The sequence below is a fragment of the Schistocerca serialis genome, chromosome 4, assembly GCF_023864345.2.
Source record: "Schistocerca serialis cubense isolate TAMUIC-IGC-003099 chromosome 4, iqSchSeri2.2, whole genome shotgun sequence".
Taxonomy (NCBI): Eukaryota; Metazoa; Arthropoda; class Insecta; order Orthoptera; family Acrididae; genus Schistocerca; species Schistocerca serialis.
The window spans coordinates 19,588,643-19,611,750 of NC_064641.1; the positions used below are offsets into that span (position 1 = coordinate 19,588,643).

The 23,108-nt window shown below is 39.2% G+C and overlaps 1 protein-coding gene across 1 annotated transcript in view; it reads left to right on the forward strand.

The window, feature by feature from the left end:
* LOC126473678 (solute carrier family 22 member 7-like) overlaps nucleotides 1-23,108 on the forward strand; it is a 98,504-nt gene that overhangs the window by 56,931 nt on the left and 18,465 nt on the right. Inside the window, exon 6 of the mRNA XM_050100913.1 lies at nucleotides 1,281-1,502. Within this exon, the coding sequence (XP_049956870.1) occupies nucleotides 1,281-1,502 (222 nt within the window). The remainder of the gene's footprint in view (nucleotides 1-1,280; nucleotides 1,503-23,108) is intronic.

Sequence of the window (23,108 nt, forward strand, 5' to 3'; positions counted from 1 at the left end):
ATTTCATGTGCATACTCTTTCAGTCTTTTCGGTTATACATGAATCACAACTAGTTTTGCCAACTTCTTTAGAGAAAAATAATGTAATTTATCTCGAGGAAAGCTGAATAAAAAGTGTATTTCTTAAAATGAAGCATTTTTAAAATTTATGTATTCATTTACTTAAATATGCATCTTTCGTCCTTCTGGTATTAAATATGGATGTTTAGTTGGTTTTAATTGGTTAATGACTGGTGGTACAAGATAAATTTGTGTTGAACTAAATGAACAATCACTTTTTTATTTAAATTTACTGAAACTCTATTTCCTCTGGTTTGCACCAATCGCCAATCATCCTATTTTGGTACATGCTGAGGTGACGTGAACATAAAACATATAATGTCAATTGTTGGAAGCTTTTTTTGCGAGAAATATTTGTTAATTTTCTTTGTATTTCTTTAATTAGTATAGATTCAGATTATGAATCATTTTTGCAGAGACTTTAAATCTCATTGAGTTGGCCTTGAGGATCATTTTCTAATCAGTCATAAGGTTTATTCCATCCTCACACCACTGAGCATTTCGGAATTCTGATCCAAACACAGAGTTCACTATTAAGAAAATGCCTCTTCATAAAAGTGGATGAAGAGCCAAACTAATAGTTAGTCAATGCACTCAATAAAAATCAGATGTCGGAATGACGACAACGGTGACAAGTGATAACAGAGTGGAGTCAACAATAAGGGTTAAATAGTGGCATAACAATGGAATGTTCACACTCAAAATGGAATGCATCGTTTTCCAACAACCAATTGAATCGATTCCTTTGATTCAGTTGTTCCCATCACTACTTCCTCATCTGAATATACATTTTATTACTCAGGAATATCTACTCAGTTTTTCAGAGTTATAGAGATTCAAAGATTGAAGTGCATAGGAGTAACGAAAATTGTAAGGCGATTTGGAATCTGTGTGTGTGTGTGTGTGTGTGTGTGTGTGTGTGTGTGTGTGTGTGTGTATGTGTCATAATGGAACATTCGTTTTCCTGTTAAGCTTAATTTGTTTCGAGTATGAACATACTGAAATACTAAAGAACAATGTGCACAATCGATAAATTAAGCTCGAAATGTAACTGTTTAAATGTCCGAATGTATAAGTAAAGTTTTCATTGTGTGTTTTCTTTGTATTAAGCTGACAGCTCTAATATTGTAGTAAAACTGATCAGTGGACAAATGTTCCACTACTACAACTACTAGGACTACTACCACTACTTACAGGAGACTTGTACTTTTTTTGTGACAGTTGGTTCCCCGAGTCTCCACGATGGCTGGCGTGCAGGGGTCGCGACCAGGAGGCGCTGGCCGTTGTGCGTCGCATAGCAGCCACCAACGGCTCCACGGTGCCTCCGTTCGCCTTGCAGGTGATCCAGACCGTGGGCAAGAGCAAGACAGACAGGAGGGGCTTCCTCGGCATCTTCTCCAGCTGGAATGTCTTCAGGAACACAGCAATCCTCATTGTTGCCAGGTGACTTACCAAACAATTTCCTAACTAGTCTTTGTTCTACTAGAACCTAGCAGCTTATGGGTGGTGTCCCGAAACTTTTGAAACCTTCCTAATTTCCTCGAAGTCTGTTCAGTGCCAAAAATGACCAAAAATATGTTTTGTCACCAGGTGACAACTTCTAGCTACAGTGCTGCATGTCTGATGTTTTCTCCAGTACTGTGGCGGTCGTCGAGTTGTAAGAAGGCTGTTTAGGGTTTTATGTTGGTAACGCCATGTAGCGCTCTACATGAAAATTACTGACTGTGCTGTGTGCAGCCTGTGGCTGGTTTGCATTGTTGGAATTTGCTATTGTAGGGTTGGGCAGTTGGCTGTTAACAGCGTGTAGCGTTGCGCAGTTGGAGGTGAGCTGTTGCCGACCGATCGATTGACAATTCTTCCCTGTTCACTAATTGTTTCACTGTCTACACCATTATTTATTACCTGGTCCATTTTCCTATGCACAGTTACCAAATTACCATTCTGAATATTTGTTAATTCATTACACGGTGGCGCTAACACACTACTCTCGTCTTCACTGTCATTTCTTAATTTACTTTGGAGCCTAGTGTTACGTTTTTCACACGCCATAATTATCACGTATTTCACACGATAACAAGAAAAGCATAATTTGAAGAGCAAAAACAAGAAAAGACATTAGCATAGCACTGAAAATAATATCTCGTTAATTGCAAGCGCAGCTGCGAAATACTTGGTGCAAATCTACATGCAAGCCACAACTGTTTTATTGTAAAACGATGAAAAACTACAACTACAAAGGAACTTCTCTCTATAATTACGCGCTAGCAATAAAGAAATGCTACACTAATTACACAAACTACAAGAAAAAATCAGAAGATTCCAGTGAGGTATCCTCAGCTAAGGGATGACATATGAAACGTCCCCTTAGAAAAATTATAAATGACTGTGCCTAAACTGACACACAATATTTTTAGCGCAACGCAATCTGACTTTCAAAAATCCCTACAAAAGAATGGCCCTGACTAACAATAACCTATACCTTTCATGAATGACTTACCTCACAAAAATCTTCGTTACTCAAACTACTACAATACATCGTGCACCAATACTGCCAGCTGGCTATATTATTCTAACTACTGATAGACATAGTTAGCAAATGAAAGATTTTGATAGAGAACAAACAATGTATTTACCTTTATAGTGTTCAAAAGTCATGATATATATATATCAGTTCATGACATCCAGTCTTACAAATTTACTCTCTCTGATGGACACACGTCCAGATCATCTGCTCTCAAAACTCCGCCATCTCACTTCCCACATCCACCACTGCTGGCGTCTCACCTCCAACTGCGCAACGCTACGCGCTGTTAACAGCCAACTGCCCAACACTACAATAGCAAATTCCAACAATGCAAACCAGCCACAGGCTGCACACAGCACAGTCAGTGATTTTCATACAGAGCGCTACATCGACTTACCAACATAAAAACCTAAACAGCCTACTTACAGAGTTACCAACACACAAGCAATCTGCACTTTATTTATTGACTGATGCCTCCATACAGCAATACAGTCAGCAATGCCATGGTGCGGCCACTGTCACATGGGCAGTGTGTGAAGGTGGAACGCAGAAGCAGCACAACAGCAGCTGACAGCGCTGTATGTGATGCGTCAGCTTATAACGTATCTATACTTTACTGTGCATGTAAGGTTTCTATCGTGTCCACCCATTCGTCTAATACAGGGTGCCTAGGAAGCTGTTTTCTCGGATACCTAGACATCAACTCAAGCAAATCTTATTAATGGAGTTTACTACAGTAAATTAAATTGACAGTACTTAACTTTGCCTTTGTCACAAATAGGTGTCGCAACCAATTGGCGACACGTATATATATCGAAGGACATTGATTATTTTCAATTCGCATGCAAGCAATTTGTGTAGATCACAAGTCACGGCTAATCGTTTGGATCACGGCCCGTCTTCTAGTGAGGCTGTCGCTACGCAGAGTGGCGCTTATACTCTCTTCATGTAGGGGCTGCTCCTGTCACTGTGTCATCCTAGTGAGCGTGCTATGGCTGATGTCGTCTCAGCCCTCTCTTCTGTATCATTCTAGACTGATGTGCTGGTGCTTGATGTTACACTCGATCAGTTTTAATTCTGACATACGCATATAAGATTCCACTGTTGGTGGAAACGAGGTATCGAATACGATGATCAATGCTTAGCGATAGAGTACAGACAGGTACAATCTGATTGCTATTGCAAGAGTGTTTATTACTATGTAAACAATGATCGAAATGTAAAAAAATGGTAATAAATTAAAATGTCTTTGTAGTTAGCCATAATTTTAAATGGTATAATATGGTTTGAATGAATTTAAATTGCAGAATGAAACGGTCGCCAGCTCCAAAAATGAGCAAAATTTTAGTAAATGACTGTAATGTCATTGAAATCACCTGAATATTGTGCATCAAAGACAAAACAGCAACTTGACAAAATCCACCCTTAGATATGGTTAAGTCTTTTCACATCATGAAAACCCATAATCCAGTATAGATACAAATATAGTAAATAAAAGACAACAACTGATACTTGAACATCAGTTCTTAAGATCTTTATTCTCCAAACACGCATAATAGCCAAAATTATCCATACACACTTATATTTGTGCCTGTCTAGGCCCTACTTCATCGTCCTGATTACTTCTCTCCTCCAGGTTGCCCCAATCTTCACACGGATAGTGTCTCTTTATATTTTCAGTATGTTCCTTGCCATGCACTCCATTGGTTTGAGCATATTCCAACTCCACAGTATTGGGGTGTTCGATCTTGATAATTCTATATGGTCATTCATATACATGGTTAAATTTATGTATTTCAGAATCTATCTTCTTTGATTTAGCATGCACTTTCATGAACACTAGGTCTCCTAGCCTGTAGGTCACAGGTTTCACCAATTTATCATGTCTTTCCTGTCTCCTTTTCACCTTTTCCCTCATGGTTCATTTCTGCTAGTTCAAATTTCCTCTCCCAAGTTAGGTTATCTCCGTGTGGATATTCAACCAACTCACGAGAAACAGTCAGGTTCCTGATTAAGTAAGATTTCGCATGGTGCAAATCCTGTCGAATCATGCATTAGGTGGTTCCAAATACACTCGAGTTCTTCAAGGTATTCCTTCCAAGTACCGTGTTTCTTGTGACAATAGGTCAGAGACAAACGATTTAACTCCATCATCCATTTGGCCCAGTTCGAGGCCAGTTTGAATCTATAGATGGCGATCTGTTCTATTTGATACCTATTCATCATTTCCCTCCGCCTCTTGGATCAGAATTGGGATCCATTATGATTTAGGATTCGTTTCAGAGTACATACATTGCTAAAGTAATCTTTTATCAAACTTATAAATGATGACCTTGCTGGTTGCTTTCTTCGATGGAGAAAACTTCACAAATTTAGATACTAATTCTTCTGCAACTAGAATTCGGGTGTAATTTTCTTTTGCCACAGGCAACGTACTGAACAGGTCCAATGCCACGATGTCGCTAATAGGTTCTGGTATGACTGGATGCAAGTAACCTATATGTTGAACAGTGGTAGTTTTAGTTTTCTGACAGGTGTCACAAGCGCTCAGCAACTTGCGTAGCCCTATATGCCTTCCCATTTTGTTGAAGATGCTGTCCATTTTCAGTTTCTCAAGGCATTTCTTAGGACCATAATGGGCATTGCTATGATGTGTGTACCAGATTAACTTGTCTATTATACGCTCTGGTATACATAGTCTCCAGCTCTCTTCATCCTCTCTGTTCCCCTTGTATTCCCTGGTGGATATAACAGTATGTCCTATTCTTTTCTTTACCAGCACATCTATACTTATTCTTGATTAATTTCAGTTTTTTCGTCCTGTTTCTGCTCTCTACGTATGTTCCTCAAGAACCTCTTCATAAACCTTAATCCTGTACTCCCTTCATTAAATTTACCTGAACTTCTCCGCCTTCTGGTTCGCTCACACGTGGTCCCCAAGAATCGAGTGGCTGCCTTGGTAATGCATTAGGTATGGTACATGATTTACCAGGCTTGTATATCACTTTGCAGTCATGATCTTGCAATGCAAGCTTATCAAGCGGCTGTGTTTCAGTTTACTTGTGATTAAGAACGTTAGGGCTTTGTGGTCCGTGACCACCTTTACATATCGTCCTCCTAGATAATAACGACATCGCTTAAAACCCCACACAATAGAGAGTGCCGCTTCCTCCGTAATGCTGTATCTCCTTTCCCATGCATTCAAGCTTCTGCTACCAAAGGCTATAGTCTTTATAACCTCGGTCTCTCCTTTCTCGATCTGGTTTAAATGTAGTCCATAATCTGAGCTACCCACAACCAAATAAAAGTCTCTAGAGTAATCAGTATCGCATAATATATCTGCATTACACAACGCTTCTTTAATCCTTTCAAATTCTTCTTGACATTCATCATTCCAGTGCCAGGTCATTTTGGCTTTAGTAAGTGTTCTCAATTTGGGAGCAGCGAGTACAGGTTCTTTCAGGAATTTTCGATAGAACTCACAGACGCCGAAGAATCCTCTCAGTTGCCTTTTGTTACGAACAACTGAATATTGCCTAATTCTATCGAATTTACTTGGGTCAGGGTAAATACCCTCTTCTGTAATTATGAAGCCAAGAATTTTATCTGGGATTTACCGAATCCTGACTTATCGAAGTATGCTGTTACCCCAGCTTTCCCTCAAGTGTCTCTAAATGTTCTTCCCATGTCTCAGTAGCATTTAATATATCATCTACGTAAACAGTAAACTTCTTAAGTAATTCGTCACCCAAAATCTTGTCCAATACTCTAATGAATTTCAAGCCCGATACATTAAACCCAAATGGCTTGGAATGTATACCGCAGAGAAAGCCTGGACAGTGAAGGGGGAGGCATGTTTATAGAGATAGAAAGTGCAATAGTATCGAAAGAAATCGACGAAGATCCGAAATGTGAAATAATTTAGGTGAAGGTGATGGTTAAAGTAGGCTCAAACATGCTAATTGGATATTTCCATAGACACTCTGGCTCAGCAGCTGTTGTGGCAGAACACCTGAAGGAAAATTTGGAAAATATTTGGAGTAGATTTCCCGACCATGTTATAGTTTCCAGTGGAGATTTTAATTTACTGGATATGGATTAGGAGACTCAAACGTTTATAACGGGTGGCAAGGACAAAGAATCTAGTGAAATTTTTTTAAGTGCATTATCTGAAAACTACCTTGAGCCGTTAACAGAGAGCTGACTCGTGGTGATAACAGATTAGATCTTCTGGTGACAAACAGACCCGAACTATTTGAAACAGTTAACGCAGAAAAGGGAAACAGCGATCATAAAGCGGTTTCAGCATAGGTGATTTCAGCCGTAAATAGAAATATTAAAAAAGGTAGGAAGATTTTTCTGTTTAGTAAAAGTGACGAAAAGCAGATTTCAGACTACTTGACGGCTCAACACAAAAGTTTTATCTCAAGTACAGATAGTTTGAGGATCAGTGGACAACGTTCAAACCATCGTACAATATGCATAAGATGAGTATGTGCCAAGCAAGATCGTAAAAGATGGAAAAGAGCCACAATGGTACAACAACCTAATTAGAAAACTGCTACAGAAGCAAAGGGAACTTCACTGCAGACATAAACATAGCCAAAGACTCGCAGACAAACAAAAATTACACGAAGCGAAATGTAGTGTGAGGAGTGCTATGCGAGAGGCGTTCAATGAATTCGAAAGTAAAGTTCTACGTATTGACTTGGCAGAAAATCCTAAGAAATTTTGGTCTTATGTCAAAGCGGTAGGTGGATCAAAACAAAATGTCCAGACACTGTTGTTGTTGTTGTTGTGGTCTTTAGTTCTGAGAGGGGTTTGATGCAGCTCTCCATGCTGCTCTATCCTCTGCAAGCTTCTTCATCTCCCAGTACTTACTGCAACCTACATCCTTCTGAATCTGCTTAGTGTATTCATCTCTTGGCCTCCCTCTACCATTTTACCCTCCAGGCTGCCCTCCAATGCTATATTTGTCATCCCTTTATGCCTCAGAACATGTCTTACCAACAGGTCACTTCTTCTTGTCAAGTTGTGCCACAAACTCCTCTTCTCCCTAATTCTATTCAATACCTCCTCATTAGTTATGTGATCTACCCATCTAATCTTCAGCATTCTTCTGTAGTATCACATTTCAAAAGCTTCTATTCTCTTCTTGTCCAATCTATTTATCGTCCAAGTTTCACTTCCATACATGGCTACACTCCATACAAATACTTTCAGAAACGACTTCCTGACACTTAAATCTATAATGTTAACAAATTCTCTTCTTCAGAAACACTTTCTTTGCCATTGACAGTCTACATTTTATATCCTTTCTACTTCGACCATCATCAGTTATTTTGCTTCCCAAATAGCAAAACTCCTTTACTACTTTAAGTGTCTCATTTCCTAATCTAATTCCCTCAGCATCATCCAACTTAATTCGACTACATTCCATTATCCTCGTTTTGCTTTTGTTGATGTTCATCTTATATCCTCCTTTCAAGACACTGTCCATTCCGTTCAACTGCTCTTCCAAGTCCTTTGCTGTCTCCGACAGAATTACAATGTCATCGGCGAACCTGAAGGTTTTTATTTCTTCTCCATGGATTTTAATACCTACTCCGAATTTTTCTTTTGTTTTCTTTACTGCTTGCTCAATATACAGATTGAATAACATTGGGGAGAGGCTACAACCCTGTCTCACTCCCTTCCCAACCACTGCTTCCCCTCGATTCTTATAACTGCCACATGGTTTCTGTACAAATTGTAAATAGCCTTTCGCTCCCTGAATTTTATACCTGCCACCTTTAGAATTTGAAAGAGAGTATTCCACTCAACATTGTCAAAAGCTTTCTCTAAATCTACAAATGCTATAAACATAGGTTTGCCTTTCCTTAATCTTTCTTCTCAGATAAGTCATAGAGTCAGTATTGCCTCACGTGTTCCAATATTTCTACGGAATCCAAACTGATCTTCCCCGAGGTCGGCTTCTACCAGTTTTTCCATTCATCTGTAAAGAATTCGAGTTAGTATTTTGCACTTGTGGCTTATTAAACTGTTCGTTCGGTAATTTTCACATCTGTCAACACCTGCTTTCTTTGGGATCGGAATTATTGTATTTTTCTTGCAATATGAGGGTATTTCGCCTGTCTCATACATCTTGCTCACCAGATGGTAGAGTTTTGTCATGACTGGCTCTCCCAAGGCCGTCAGTAGTTCTAATGGAATGTTGTCTACTCCCAGGGCCTTATTTGGACTTAGGTTTTTTCAGTGCTCTGTCAAACTCTTCACGCAGTATCATATCTCCCATTTCATCTTCATCTACATCCTCTTCCATTTCCATAATATTGTCCTCAAGTACATCGCCGTTGTATAGACTCTCTATATACTCCTTCCACCTTTCTGGTTTCCCTTCCTTGCTTATAACTGGGTTTCCATCTGAGCTCTTGATATTGATACAACTGGCTCTCTTTTCTCCAAAGGTCTGTTTAATTTTCCTGTAGGCAGTATCTATCTTACCCCCAGTGAGATCAGCCTCTACATCTTTACATTAGTCCTCTAGCCATCCCTGGTTAGCCATGTTGCACTTCCTGTCGATCTCATTTATGAGAAGTTTATATTCCTTTCATCAATTAAATTCAATATTTCTTCTGGTACCCAAGGATTTCTAGTAGCCTTCGTCTTTTGACCTACTTGATCCTCTGCTGCCTTCACAACTTCATCCCTCAAAGCTACCCATTCTTCCTCTACTGTATTTCTTTCCTCCGTTCTTGTCAATTGTTCTCTAATACTCTGTCTGAAACTGTCTACACCTCTGGTTTAGTCAGTTTATCCATGTACCATCTCCTTAAATTCCCACCTTTTTGCAGTTTCTTCACTTTTAATCTGCAGTTCATAACGAATAGATTGTGGTCAGAGTCCACATCTGCCCCTGGAAATGTCTTACAATTTAAAACCTGGTTCCTAAATCTCTGTCTTACCATTATATAATCTATCTGATACCTTCTAGTATCTCCAGGCTTCTTCCATGTATACAACCTTCTTTTATGATTCTTGAACCAAGTATTAGTTATGATTAAGTTATGCTCTGTGCAAAATTCTATCAGACGGCTTCCTCTTTCATTTTTTCCAGACACTGTGTGACCAAAATTGTGCCGAAACAGAGGATGACAGACTAAAGGCCTAAATACTAAATGTCTTTTTACAAAGCTGTTTCACAGAGGAAGACTGCACTGTAGTTCCTTCTGTAGATTGTCGCACAGACGACAAAATGGTAGATACTGAAATAGATGACAGATGGATAGAAAAACAATTAAAATCGCTCAAAAGAGGAAAGGCCACTAGACCTGCTGGGATACCAGTTCGATTTTGCTCAGAGTACGTGAAGGAACTTGCGCCACCCCCCCCCCCCCCCCTCCTTCTTGCAACGCTGTACCGTAGGTTTCTTGAAGACCACAGCGTTCCAAAAGATTGGAAAAGGGCACAGGTCATCCCGTTTTCAAGAAGGGACATCGAACAGATGTGCAGAACTATAGACCTATATCTCTAACGTCAATCAGTTGAAGAATTTTAGAACACGAATTATCTTCGATTATAATGACTTTTCTGGAGACTAGAAATTTACTCTGTAGGAATCAGCATGGGTTTCGAAAAAGGCGATTGTGTGAAACCCAGTTCACCCTATTTGTCCACAAGACTCAGAGGGCCATAGATACGGATTCCCAGGTAGATTCCATGTTTCTTGCCTTCTGCAAGGCGTTTCATACAGTTCCCCACAGTCATTCAGTCATTTAATGAACAAAGTAAGAGCATATGGACTATCAGACCAATTGTGAGATTGGATTGAAGAGTTCCTAGATAACAGAAAACAGCATGTCATTCTCAGTGGAAGTAAGTCTTCTGAAGTAAGTGATTTCATTTGTGCCACAGGGGAGTGTCGTAGGACCGTTGCTATTCACAATCTATATTAATGACCTTGTGGGTAACATCAGAAGTTCACTGAGGCTTTTTGTGGATAATGCTGTAGTATACTGAGAGGTTGTAACAATGAAAAATTCTACTGAAATGCTGGCGGATCTGCAGCAAATTCACACATGGTGCAGGGAATGGCAATTGAATGTAAATGTAGACAAGTGTAATGTGCTGCAAATAAATAGAAAGATCCTTTATCATTTAGCTACAATATAGCAGGTCAGCAACTGGAAGCAGTTAATTTCATAGTTTATATGGGAGTAGGCATTAGGAGTGATTTAAAATGGAATGACCATATAAAATTAATTGTCAGTAAAGCAGATGCCAGGCTGAGATTCATTGGAAGAATCCTAAGGAAATGCAGTCAAAAAACAAAGGAAGTAGATTACAGTCCACTTGTTTGCCCACTGCTTGAATGCTGCTCACCAGTGTGGGATCCGTTCGAGATAGGGTTGATAAAAGAGATACAGAAGATCCAATGGAGAGCAGCGCACTTCATTACAGGATCATTTAGTAACTGCGAAAGCGTTACGGAGATGATAGATAAACTCCAGTTGAAGACTCTGCACGAGAGATGCTCAGCAGCTCAATACATGCTTTTGTTGAAGTTTCGAGAACATACCTTCACCGAGGAGTCAAGCAGTATATTGCTCCCTCCTACGTATATCTCGCGAAGAGACCATGAGGATAAAATCAGAGAGATTAGAGCCCACACAGAGGCATACCGACAATCTTTCTTTCCATGAACAATACGAGACTGGAATAGAAGGGAGAACCGATAGAGGACTTAAGGTATCCTCCGCCACACACCGTCAGGAGTCTTTCGGAGTATGGGTGTAGATGTAGATGGCAATACTCTAAAATGATAACTTCTGTCAGCTTACATGAAGGCAGTATACTGACATGACTCAGGGGTCAGAGGTATTTGCCAGTACCCGGAGGGTAAGTCAATGCTACTAAGTATCTTTGCACCTCAAAACCTTTGGATTAATTGTTCTATCGTTTTTGGCTTCTCTTGATCTGGTTCAATGATTTTATTTACTGTACATGCATCCAAAACTATTCTCACCTTCCCATCTTTCTTGTCTACCACAAATAATGGACTATTATATTGGTCTTGGTTCTCTCAATAGCCCCAAATTCAACAATTCTTTGTATTTTCTCTTCTACTGCTTGCCATTTAGCCTGAGGGATGGAGTACTGTTTTGAAAGGCTTGTGTTCCTTAATTTTCAATTTACATTCTACCCCTTTCATGATTCCTGGCTGCTGAGAGAAAACTTTGCCGTGCTTATGTAAGATCTCTGCTAACCTCTTCCGAATCTCTTCATCCAAATGTGTCATATCTTCTAGTTTCTTGCCTATAGCATCTTCACTCGGTTGATCCGCTTGTGCTAATCCCTCATAGATATCAATACTTCCTCATCATCTGGTTGTTCTTCTGTAGGCCCCACCTCATAACGCAAATTCACCTGTCAGAACTCTTGTCTCTCTTATGACTTCTTACTTTCTACCAAGGTCAATTCTCTCGTTTCTCCCTCCCATCCTTTTACACTCACTATGCATTCCTCGACATTTATGATTTCTTCTACTTCATTTAACCAGTCAGTTCCCAAAATAACTGCCATATTAAGACATGGTAACACCAAAAATGTCGCTTTATATACTTTTCCCTCTACTTCAAACCCAATCAATGCTTATTCCTTAATGGGCTTACTTTTTGCACCTACAGCATTTGCAACTCGGACACCATTTATGTGAAAACTATGTAAGGTGGCGTTAGTATTCATTATCTGTTCATATAGCTTTCGAGACATAGCACACACTTCACTCCCAGTGTCAACTAAGGCATCAACATCTAGTCCACACATCATTATCCTGACTACAATTGGACCTCATCAGGAGTGCGGTCTAGTTTGCTGAACTCATTTCCTCCTGATCTTAGCCCTCACTATTTCTTTGCCTGCCACCTTCTCTCTCATATTCCCTTGTATTTCCATCTCTTCTGGAAACGCCTTGGAACTGATGTCCATTTCCATGGCCCCGACTTCCATGATAGTCTTCCTCAGTTGAACGATTGATTATTAAACTGATTCTGTTGGTAATTGTCTTCTCTTTGGCCCTGCTCACCTGCTTGATTATTCTTTTGCTCCAATATCTCCATCAGGGCTCCTCTATCTTTAATCAGACTTCTGCACAAAGTTTCTTACATCCACTGGCTTAATCTTCTCTTAGTTGCAGAAATCATTATATCAACATTTAAGGGTTACTCTGAAGTTTCATTTATTTAGTTCCCATAAATGCACAGCAAATTCTTTCAAGGTATCTCTCCAGTTATTAAGAGACTTGCAATGGAGCGGGTTTTCCAGTATTCCACACTGATGGCTCTTTGACTAATACTTCTTTAGAAATTGTCCTTCAAACTGCTCATAACTACTGACTTCGCTATTTTCTTCACTCCCCATGTAAAAGCTTCACGTTCCATTCTATCTATTGCAAACTGAATTTTCTCTTTGTCTCGAAAATGTGTTGGAAAAATGTCTCTCAGTCATTTCATAAAAATCTTCAGGTGCAGCGCTCCCTTTGGCTTATATTTTTGTCCCACATGAACTCGTGGATGACGATTATCACCACTCATTAATGTTATCACTTTACCGTCTACTATAGCTAGTGTTGCATGACCAATTTTCCTGTCAATATCCTCAGTTTTCGTTTCTAATTGTTGGATTTCGCCTTGTAAATGTTGTATGTCCTGTGCAATCCTCCTATTATCTTCTCCCCGATGCACTGTTATTGCGTTTTGTATATTTTGAGCTAATTCAGTCTGTTTGTTGCCTAGTCCCTTAATAGCTACTTAACATTGCTGTTGCTTCTGCATTATCTCTTTGATCTTTCCCCCTAATTCTTCTTTAACTTCTTGAACCTCTTCATGGGCTTTCTCGCTTATCTCTTCTCCCATCTTCTTTGCATCTTTTTGGAGCAGGTTTGTCCTCTGCTGGAATCTGCCTTCTCCCTCCTTGCAGTCTTTCATCACCTATTCCTTATAATTCCGTAATTCTCTCTTCAAATTTTCATGCTCTTGTAGTGTCATCTGAATTTCCTCGTTGACAGTGTCAATTTTTTCTTGGGTTTTTCTATTGGTTTCCTCGATTTTCTGATTGGTGGCTCTGATTTCCTAATTAGTGGCTTCAGTCTTTTCTTGGGTCATTTTACTGTGTTCCTTGGTTTCCTGCGTTGTATCCTCCATTTTCCAATTGGTGGCTTCAATCTTGGCATCAGGCTTTTCTAACATTGCCAGTAGTACATCTTGCTGTCTGCCCACTACAATGTTTAGTACAGGTTTAATTGGTCTCTTGAGGTAATTGGTGGAATGAGGTAATGGGATTTCTATTGAGAGTCCACAGTCACTGATTCCTGAATCACATCTATTCTCCTGTCCTATCTCCTTCTTCCCAGCATCTACTGCCAGAATCTCCTGCTTGATTTCAGTAGACATGTTTGTTTACATATATTACATACAAGCAACACTATAAATTAACCCTTGGGTAACCTAAGACTCTTGAGCACCTAACAATTAAAACAAAATAATGACAGCAGTACTTCAACTAGCTCATAACAGAAACAATACCTGTTTGCACTGGATATATAAAAACACTTCACCAACTTACCTGAATTAAACAGCAATGGTAATATTCATCACATCACACCAAAGCATCAAAAATCAAATAACACCACCAATTAACATATGAAACCTGTAATCAACAATTAATGCTGTAGTATAAGTCTTAAAATCTATTCGCTTCTCTATTGCTGGTGAAAACATAAAAAATATATGCATACATAGACAAACTACTGCAGAGCCAGAAAATTCCGAAATGGAAAGAAAAATTGCTATGCAATTCTTGTAGCGTTACAAAACGTGATTATATGCTCTGCAGATGGCCTAATTAAATTATTATTGCGCCAGCAGGTTGTCTTGACTCATTGCACAACGCTAATACTTGCTACGGAATTCGATATTTGTTGCATGCTGTGTTAACTGGTAGCTGGAGTAACCATTATCACAGTTCCAGTTATATTTTTAAAACCGTTATTTTAACAGTTACAAATAACTTTCAAGTTACATTTCACTACCGAATACTCCAATGGGGTTACAGTTAAATAATGACACAGGTGGAATCCATCAGTTTAGTTACCAGTATAACCGCTAGTAGAGCGAAATGTCCTATGAATCGTGCCATAACCTTAGCTAATTAACTGTGGGGAGATTTCACTTGATATTTGAACTATTATTAGTGTTTCATATCATATGTATGTAGGTTATCAGCAGCTATTATAAATATTATCCTCGCAGCCACAGCAGAAAATGCAGAACTTCGCCACAGCACTGTTTGAGTTAAATGTTAACAACATGCATTTTTAAGTATGAAGTAATATGTAAGCTGAATAATGCAGGTTGAATTAAAAGCTTAATTTCTTGTGCTTTTCACTTAATAGAATAAGTGTATGGCCTTGTAATACAATACAAAAATATATGTAATGTGACAGATTCGTTTACTCCTGTATGCTATCCAAGTTTTCGTTGAGATTTGGAAAACTGCTCGATTTCTCCATCTACAACATGTGTATGAAAAGGTTGACAGTGTTAAATTTCTGGGATTACATCTCAGTAATTAATTCAGTGGGGAAGGACATACCACAGAATTACTGAAGCACCTAAACAAGTCTGCATTTGCAGTGAGAATGATGTCACATGTAGGAGACATAAATATAAAAATAAAAAAGCTACATACTTCCATTCTATTATGCCATAAGGGATCGTATTCTGGGGTAACTCATCAAACCGAGCAAACGTTTTTAGCATATAAAAGTGTGTAATAAAAATCATTTCTGGTATAAATTCAAGAACATCATGTAGAACCCCATTCAAGGAACTTCGGTTGGTTGGTTGGTTGGTTTTGGGGAAGGAGACCAGACAGCATGGTCATCGGTCTCATCGGATTAGGGAAGGATGGGGAAGGAAGTCGGCCGTGCCCTTTCAGAGGAACCATCCCGGCATTTGCCTGGAGTGATTCAGGGAAATCACGGAAAACCTAAATCAGGATGCCCGGACGCGGGATTGAACCGTCGTCCTCCCGAATGCGAGTCCAGTGTCCAACCACTGCGCCACCACGCTCGGTAAGGAACTTCGGATTCCAACCACTGCTTCCTAATATATTTATTCCTTAATGAAATTTGTTGCAAGTACTTCGAACCAACAGCTCAATACATAATATCAGTACTAGGAATACAAACAATAATCTACATAAAGACCTAAAATCACTTACCTTGGTCCAAAAAGGGGTCCAATATTCAGGAACACACACTTTCAATAAATTGCTAGCAAGTCAGCAACCAATAAAAACTTGGTTTGAGATAAAGCACCGTTTACAGAGAGTTGAAAGACTTCTTGATAGGCAACTCATTCTGCTCTACAGATGAATATGTCAACAGGGACTGTCAGACCAGCTTAAGTAAAAATTCTGCTACGTTTCAGTTTTGACAACACTTGGTCACAGCAGTCAAGATCAGGTATCTGTATACGATAAATTTATTAAACGTGCATAACTATGTTTTATTCTGGCAGTGTATTAATCCTGTAAACATTAGCAACTCCAGTTTACTGTAATATATTCATGTATTTTGACAATCTCCTGACAAATTATGAGGATAATAAGTATTATATTCAAATATTTTATGTTATACTTTCTCCTCTGCGATGGCCAGCGGCTATTTCCATAGCAGTATGAAAGTATTTGTTCATTCCAGTAACTATCCTCTCTGCAAATATCACCGGGTTCTATAACCTTCAACTGGAGTCGGGAACGCAGTTACTAACTTCCACGTTACCTGTACTGGTAGCCGTTAACTTCCAGAAAACGAGAACTGTGAGTGAATAACAATAACTACTGGAGATAAATACTGACCTCATAGTTATTTCCACAGTCGCTCTAATTCCTTATGGTAACTGTATTTGTACTACCTGCCCAAAACTAAATTGGCAAATAAGGCGGTGGCTCAAGGGAACGACCGTACATGTCAATGCGTGTACTGCAGCACTGTTAGCCACAACTCTTACATTAACTTCGTTTTACTGTTTGTGCTGAAAGTAGCGATGGCGCACGAAATAGTACACAGTTCTATGAACAGATGGCGCGCAGCCCCACAGTTATTTCCATGACCTAGAGAACGCCCTCAAAATGGTCTATCCCTCTCCTTCGATGAGTTGACGTGCGAGTGTAGTAAGATCTTTGGGTCAACAGATGGCGCGAGGCACTATTGGCAGTTATTGAAATACCTGACAGTATCAGGTGAGCGGTTATCGCAGTAACCGTTACTTCTCAGTAATCGGTTATTTCTATCAGTTAAGTTATTTTTTGCCACCTCTAGTCGCTGCCGCTGCTGTCAATGCCATTGGCTCGTTATAAGCGGCGACTTGGCTGAAGCGTCGCTGGCTGCCCGCCGCCCAGTGTAATCTGTATAGACGTTGTCGTCGAAGTTCGCTGATCGTTGGCCAGGTGGCACTGCGGTCAGGATACTTCGTAGTTTCTCCACGAGATGTCAGCTTCGGAGGCGTGTTGGTCGCTGCTCGATGTAGCATGTCTACGCCGTCGAAACTCTCACGCGGCTGGAACTGGTGCTGTGTCGAATTCTTCCTGACTGACGTTCTTTGACGCGGCTGCTGGGCTCCGTGCCGTCACTCAGCAATAACGTTAGCCACTCGCATTATTGCCTACGTATAACATTATGGGTCCACATTAATTTTCGCGATTTTAAAACGGTTTACAGCCGGTTTCGTACGTAAAGACTCAGCACAAAACTTCTTTGACACGCTTGTAATGAATATGCGATCAGTTACGTCGCGATAATGTCTACCCGTGTCTCTCGTTAATATTAACCTCGCACTGTCCCTGTCGTCCGATACTGCCAATTGCTTTTAATTATTAGGTGTTAGATCGTTCTATTATCCTGCAATTACGTCGTAATACAGTGTCCGAAGTTTTTTACGCATTTTCACAATGAAAACCATAACAAAGTACCGTTTATCGACAAAGGGTTTTTCACGAAATTTCTCAATTGTTCATACATACGTAAACTAATGAGAAGTTTTCGTTACCATTTGAACTTTTGCTGATTTTCTTAATACTGCCAATGTTCTTTCGCGATAAGCACACTTGAACCATGTACTGTTATTCTCCTCCTCTTATCACTTGTCCGAAAAATGCACACTGTCCTTTCATAGAACGCCACAATGAAACACTCCCTTTTTGAACTCAGCGTTATTGACTTGTGGATAACAGCATAGCAGTTTAGAATAGTTTGACCGTGTGCAACTGATAAAGGCTGATCTGTTAATATTTGAACGGAGAGTTGTTTCGTATCAAATCCAACAAAGTCAATTTGAATGTCAGGTAGCAATAATCGGTACATACTTTGTTGTTATGGTTCTATATATATTGTCTAAACAGCACGAATGAGGCAGTTTCTCCCTTCATCTGACAAAATAATAAAGGTTAACAAATCAAAGGTCGCCTATTAATATCGTCACACACCAATATCCTTCATGTAGCACCATCTGCACAATCTTCACTGCAATCCAAATCGTTGGTGTCCGGCGCGGTTATCGCGTAATCGCGGTACGCAAATGGACACTTAAACATACCAACAAGTCACTCAGTTAATGCCATTTCTGTATTTGCTGGAGGTCACGCCCACGGCGCTGGGTGACACAGAGAGCCGTTAAACAATGATAAATGCGGTCAGCCGTCTTGCCGAAATCCGCCCTGCTCGTTTAGTAGTCAACAACTTATTTTTTCGGGGTCTCAACACTGACTACTTTCTGGTGCACTCGGCTCTCGACTATCGATAGTACCTACTGCGAGCTGCGTGAGGCAAAGATATATTGTTCTCCATATGTAAGGGGCGGTTGACTCCTTAAATGTTGCGCAATTCACGAGAATGCTGTCTGCCTGAAAATATGCTTCGTGTTAAAAACTGTTTATTATTCTTTGCTTTTTACTCTACAGCTGACGGTTTATCAAATAGATGCAGTAAAAACTTTCATTCATCGCAACACCATACCTGTTTTTCACTAGCAGTGTTATTTTGACGTGTGCATATAATAGCACTTCCAAAATACAACATAAAATTCTAAAACTACTTTCACTACATAAAATCCACCATATTATTATCATAGAAACTGTATTTCAATTAAAATCACTTGTAATTTCAACTGATTATCTGCATTAGTAGTGCAATACTATACGAGCAATTGTCGGTACTACTATATTTTGATGCAATAATGACTCGGTTGAAAATAAACAGTAAATTTAATTACATCTGGCTTCTTTTGACTATTTTTTGCATTTATAACTTTCTTGGAATCGTGGTGAAGTGATAGAAAAAACCCTGCTAATGATTAATGAATAGTGTCAATTAAGTTTCTCTCGACAAGTTCATTCTTTGACTAAACGAAGAATAATGTTCCAAGAAGTTACTAAGATGCTAGCATGCCAATTGCACAGCTACGAAACACTGCAGGATCTCACTTCACTATGCATTGCCTGTGGTGCAAAGTAGTGCTTATTATGAGTTCCATTATCGACGACAGGCTCTTCTTGATTAATGTGCAGCTTGAATAAATTTGGGCCACACAATGTTCTTCATTGCTTCCAAAATCTTCTTGTGACCATGTACTGTGCCAACATATTTGCTCGATCAATTATAATTTGCCTGGCCACATATCACAACATTTTCGATGCAAAACACTCTGGCATTTGCACTTAAACACATACGTCCGTTCCTCCAGACAGATGCTTCGCAACTACTTCTCTGACTTCACCTCTGCGAACACGCCCAATCTTACCAACGACTATATTGTTACCGTACTTTACACAATAGAAACTTCCCTGACATGGTCAGCGTATTTACTACAATGTTTTGACACGAATAATTCTTACTTATCCTATCAACAAAAAAAATTTCATAAACACAAATAACTGACAAATTTCATAAATACATGTATTTACAAAAAATGGTTATGAGATCGAGAAATCAAGGTAGCTGAAATGTACGTGAGGTAGTGAGTTGAAGTGTTGCAAGTTCTCACAGGAGAATGCGTCAGATGAGCTGGCCAGGGTGACTGACAAAGTGTGCAGGCGCTCAACGTCTGTTTTAATGTTGAAAGGTGGCTACACTGAGCCACTGCGCCAGAGATTGCGCCAAAGAGTATTATTAAGCCGCCTCCACAGTGCTTGTCGAGAGCTCGTAGAAGTCAGTGCTTGGAGAGAGCTCGTAGAAGTCAGTGCCTGTTAAGAACTCGTAGTAGTCAGTTCGTGTTGAGATGTGCGAGTGGGCAAGGCTTGTCGAGATGTTGTAGTTAGGAGTGTTTGTTCCATGTTTTATCCAGTTATTTGATGGGAGAGATAGCAGATGTTATTCTAATGAAGATATTGTAATGATCAGAGTGCATTTCGTCAATATATATGAAGGTAAAATATTGCGTGTTTTTTCATTATTTCCATGTTTCAAATAATGCATCATTACAGGTTCAGTCAACAAAGCATCTGGCTTGTGTTCTTGTATTAGAGTGTAATTCTGCTTTCCTTACGCAATTATCGTATTTCTAATTTTCTTTTATCACGTCAGTATAATTGGTATTCAAAAATTCTTGTCTTGTTGGAGAAGAACCGTGCCAGATGTGTACGTTGAGTCACACTCCCACATACAGAACAGTTATACTTGTGGTTTGGTTTAGTAGGTTTTATAGTTGCTGGGGACTTAATTAATTAATTGTGTTTATGAAAATTTTCATTTCATTCTTTGTTGTTGTTCTTTGCAGTCAGATAGCGTGATAATACTAGTCAGGGCCAACCGTTTACGAGACATAGCGTAATCGGACACACAGCTACTAAAAATCTAAAAATATTTTCAATCATATTTAATTAAGCCCCCATGCACGTGGCGACCGCTGCTTCGGATCGTCCCTTGGATTCTTCTGATTGTAAAAATAGTAGACAGTAGTATTGTTGTAGTAATTTCTAGTTTAGTAATTGTAGCCTATTTTGCATGTGTAGATATGGTTATCGGCATTCTTCTAATGGTATTTTTCAAAATTTATTTTTTTTTGTTGTCATGTCTACGGGTTTGACAATTTAGTGCAATTATTTCAATTGTTCGTTAATCGTGTTTGAGGGAAACTTTTCATGTAAATGGTATTGTTAGAGATAAAGAGTCATTGTGTGTAATTTTCGTACAGTGACGAATTTTTTTTTGTTTTGTAAATGATTACGCGGTCGATGAAAAAGGCGAAAATGATGAATAGTGAGAATGACGAAATTGTTGACATGGCGAACTCGCCAACAGAGGAAAACAGTATGATGGATAATGAAGTGGAAAACAATGTAATAAGTCGGGAAAGTAGTACGGAACCATTTCAAAATTTTTCTCAATCAGAAAATTCACAGAACACGAGATTAACGATGGAGGATTCTGGAATAGTATCGAACACAGATAGCTTTACAGCTATGACGAAGGAAACTGGTTTTGCGGGAAATGTTAGGGGCGAAAAGAATTTAGAACAAGTTAGTACGGAGCAGTTGATGAGTGCAATATTAAATTTGGGAACACGGTTAGACTCACGAATAGGAACAATTAGAACTGAGATGGGAACTTTACGATCTGAATTAAAAACTGATATAGGAACAATGGAAACACGGATGGGAACAATGGAAACTCGGTTAGGATCTGAGTTCAAAACAGAGATGGGAACTTTGGAAACACGTTTAGACTCACGAATAGGGACATGTTTCAAAAATATGAAATATGAATTAAAAAAAGAAATCAGAGAAGAAGTACAACCAATTTTGAATGCTCACAATAATAGATTAATTGCAGTAGAAATCAGACAAAGGGAACAGGATAGAGAACAGGAAGAAAGAGATCGCGTGATAGTACAGAAATTTTCAGAGTTAAATTTACAATGTGCACACGATAAGGAAGAAATATTTGAGAGAATCGAGGAATCCGTACCAAATGACAGAATAAATAACTTAACACAACAATATGAACAGTTAACTACCAAATGTGTCAATACTGAAACCCGAGTCGCGACACTTACGGAAGACGTAAATAAACAGAAAGAACAATTAGGTGACTTATCGGAAAGAGTTGAGGAAATTTCAGATAAACTGACAAATCTTAGTTTACATGGGGACAGAGATTCGGATGATACAGCTCCAGTACCATTTGCAGAAACCGAAGAGTATCAGAACGTAAATAAGCATGTTGAAAATAAGGGAAAATTTAATGAACGCGTGAAAAGGGAATTTGAGGTATTAAAAAAGCAAGTCAAACAAATTCAAGGCGAAATCATAGGAAAAGACGGCAAAGGAAATTTAGAATCACAGATACCAGAAGGGTTTGAAGAAAATAATTTATTTCATTTACGGGATGCAACAAGAGAGCGCCAGGCGCGCGAATTTAACAATAATCGTCATTGTGACTGGGACAGACGCGGTAGGTCTTTGTCGCCACGAGGCGAAAACTTTGACTATAAACGCTTTTTGACTGTTCGGAAATTTAAGATCTTCCGCAACTCTAAGAATGACATACATCCATGTTCATGGTTAGATCAATTTATGTACGCACTCCCACCATATTGGACACTAGGTCACAAACTTGAAATTATGTGCGGCTATTAATGTCCTCAGGGGATTCACTACTCTAAGTGAATATGTGCCGTAGCGAGCATAGGGCCCCGAGCTGTAGTGGTGCTATTTCTCTTTTAGTTTTCTGTACCGCTGCCTACTCTTTTACTATTCTTTGCATCTGTCAAACCAACTCTTCGACTATCAATCTATCTAGTGAGTAAGTAAACAATAACCGGATATGACTGTTTTACCCAAAAGTGACTTTGGAAATTACCATGTGGACTTACTGTATCTTCAGCAGCATTCATTCGTAGCTTAAATGAGATTTTACCTGTTTATCTTCGTTACAATATTACTTCATATGTTGACGACATTCTTATTGCTAAACATTCTTGGAGTGAGCACAACAAAATTTTGGACTCATTATTACGTATCTTTGCAAAAGTTGGCATTACAGTAAACTTGGAAAAATCTGAATTTGGTCGTTCTCGGGTGAAATTTCTCGGTATTCTTCCTGATCCAAAAAAATTAGACGGTATTCGTAATTATGCTGTTCCTACCACAAAACGTGAGGTTCCTAGTTTCCAAAATTTTTGTGGAATGATATACTTTTGAAAAATTTTTGTGGAATGACATACTCGTGAGAAACTAACAGCTACATGTAAACACGCAGAGAGTACAAGGATACCGCGCTGTGTTTTGGCGGCGGCACATACTCAAAGCAACAATCAAGTCTGCGCGCCGCACAAGGCAGTCGTTGACCGCGAACAATTGCTTCATACGTCACGCGCCTACAGCTGATCGAGCGCTCAGTGCGAATGCACTGACAGCCGAAAACAAATACACAGTTTTAATTTCTCCGAATAAATTCAGTATAAAGC